Source organism: Crocuta crocuta, unplaced genomic scaffold (genome assembly GCF_008692635.1).
Source record: "Crocuta crocuta isolate KB4526 unplaced genomic scaffold, BGI_CrCroc_1.0 scaffold290, whole genome shotgun sequence".
In the NCBI taxonomy this organism is placed as follows: Eukaryota; Metazoa; Chordata; class Mammalia; order Carnivora; family Hyaenidae; genus Crocuta; species Crocuta crocuta.
The window spans coordinates 974,737-977,316 of NW_027527429.1; the positions used below are offsets into that span (position 1 = coordinate 974,737).

Below are 2,580 nucleotides of genomic sequence, written 5' to 3' on the forward strand. Positions count from 1 at the left end.
TCGGTTATGCACACAAGATGCACAGAAGACGGCACGGTGTTCCCTCGGTGTGTGAGAGCAGATCTGAGCCGAGAGCCCGGGGTGGGAGAGCGGGGCGCTGGAGGGGCCGCGGCGGCCTCTGGCTTCTCGAGAACTGCTGGGAAGGATGGCGCTGCTCCACTGGCCTCCAAAGTGCCCCCCAACCCCAGAAAGTAGGCAGCTACCTAACGAGAACTGACTTTTTAAAGTTAAACATTTTAAGAATATTTTCATTTACTAAACTTTGTCTTCAGATATCATTAAAGTGTTTTAGAAAAAGGGTTTGTAANACCCCTCCATCCATCCACCCACCCTTCCACTGAGCCACCCACCCCTCCATCCATCCATCTATCCATCCCATCCATCATGTAGACATCAACTGAGCCAGTAATTGTGGGTACAGAAGCTGCCACAAATCCATAGGTTCTTGACCAGGAAGGAGGTTGTGTGCGCAGGAGGCTGAAGTGTGTGGTGGCGAATGGGCCATGAGACTTGCATGCTCTCTACTCTAATAGCAAAGTGAATGAGAAGAGGTGGATGTGAGTGCTTGGTGCTGAGTGCCAGACCCACCTGTGTGCCTGGCATCCTTCCCACCTAGAACCCTTCCTGCGGGAGCCCCTTCCCCAGCGGGAGCCCCTTCCCCAGCGGGAGCCCCTTCCCCAGCACACACGGAGAGACCGATGAGCCTGGGATTCCCCCCCGTGTCTCCAGGAATAAGAAGGCCCACACCACCTGGAACATGGGTGCCATCTTGGAGGGGGACCGGAGCGCCTTTGCGCACCACGGGCCCAAGGAGCAGCTTTCCAAGGAGATGATCCTGAGGGCCGAGGAAGGGGACTACGACTGGATGTACCAGGTCCTCAGGGATGACCTCGCCAGCGCCGACGTGGCCGACGCCAGGGGCTACACTGTGCTCGCCGCGGCCACCGTGAGTCCCCGCGCGGGGTCTCCTCCCCCCCGTGGGGCCTCGCGGGGGTGCCTGCCGTCCTCGCGAGGCTGCCCGTCTCCCTGCAGGTTCACTGTCACACTGACGTTGTCAACCTTCTGCTGGACAGCGGGGCCGACGTGAACAAGTGCACGGACGAGGGCCTCACGCCCCTCAGCATGTGCTTCCTCCTCTACTACCCATCCCAGTCCTTCAAGCCCAACATCGCCGAGAGGACGGAGCCCAAGTCCCAGGTCAGCCCCGTGGCCCTGCAGCCACGTGTCTGTGTCTCCTCCCAGCAATGCACCAGCCTCCCCTCGCCCCGGCTGCCGGGCACAGGTCAGGTTCAGAGGGGTGAGGAGACACTGAGGCCTGCGGGCGGGGGCGGGGGCAGTCCGGGGCCGGCGTGACGCCAAGCATAGGTGTCCCATGTGAGCCACACGCGCAGTGGTCGGGCCCTGAGCCCCTCCTGCGGGCCTCGGGGAAGGCGACGAGGAGTTGGGGAGCGAGGGCAGGGGTGAGGCCCGCCCGTGCCCGCCGTCGGCGTGAACTGCTCCCGGTGCTTTCGGCTGTAGGCACGGCGGGGGCGGGGGCGGCTGGTCACCCGGCAGTCCTGTGGCTCCTTCGCCGAGGGGCCACTCTGCACCTGGTTCCAGCACGGGTCAGGCCGTCCCAGCCCAGGGCGGGCGGTGCCCGGGCGCCGGGCAGACCTGGTGTCCGTCTCCTGAGCTCGGCCTGAGGGGCAGCGCCTGCGGGCGGGGAGCCCCTACCCCTGGGGAAACCCTGGACCCTAACTGTCAGCCCTGCGAGGCCGGGCGGCCTGGGACTGACGTCTGCCCGGAAAGCTTTCGGAAGAGCTGGGGCTTCCTCCGACCGTGGTCGGGGCCCCTCCTGGGTGGGTGAGGGGACGGTGCTGGACAGTCCCGCTCGGAGGGACTCTTCCCTCACCTGATCGCGCGCTTCTGCGTTTCTTCTTGGGGAAAGCCTGTGCCCGCGGCGCGCAGCCCTCCTCTGCGGCCAGACGCCCCCGCGCCTCTGCTTGTCCAGGGCCCCCGCTCCCGCCCGCGGTTCTGGGCGCGTGGCCGCGCCAGGCCGTCACAGTCCAGGGTGGGTGGAGGCCACCGGCCCGGGCGTGTGGTGAGCAGGTGCACGTGGGGAGCCCGGCCCAGGCCCCGCTGCCCTGGGTGGTCCTGTGTGCGGGAGGCAGGGGTCCCTCAGGACCCCTGCGCTGGAGGTTTGTTTCCGGGGCCGCATTAACGTGTGATTTGTGAGCGCCGTCCTTCCCGGTCAGACTTGCTAACTCACAGCAACAACCAACTTTCGGTTTCAACATGAACGTAGGAATGGGGGGGCGGGGAGCATCTGGGGACGGGCGCTGGCTTTGTCCGCACAGCCTCTCCAAGCCCAGAGCATCTTCGGGGGGGCCTGGCCGTAGGGGAAGCCTCAGTCATTGTTGGTGAAGGCAGCGAGAGCCCCAGAAAGCGTTTTATTTGTACACTTAAGACGCTGGTAAAAATCGCTCCCCTGCTTTCCTTTGAAATTGCTGACCCTGGAAGACATCGCATATACACAAAATAGGTGACGGGAGGGGCCCGTGCGGGAGCTTGGGTGGGCCTGTCACCGAGGGCAGGAAGGGG

At 64.4% G+C, this 2,580-nt stretch overlaps 1 protein-coding gene across 2 annotated transcripts in view; it reads left to right on the plus strand.

The window, feature by feature from the left end:
* The window catches only part of ANKMY1 (ankyrin repeat and MYND domain containing 1), a 33,534-nt gene that overhangs the window by 10,960 nt on the left and 19,994 nt on the right, over nucleotides 1-2,580 (plus strand). For both annotated transcript variants that reach the window (XM_077757364.1, XM_077757366.1), the window contains exons 5-6: nucleotides 730-946; nucleotides 1,033-1,197. In XM_077757364.1, coding sequence (XP_077613490.1) covers nucleotides 730-946; nucleotides 1,033-1,197 — 382 coding nt within the window. The remainder of the gene's footprint in view (nucleotides 1-729; nucleotides 947-1,032; nucleotides 1,198-2,580) is intronic.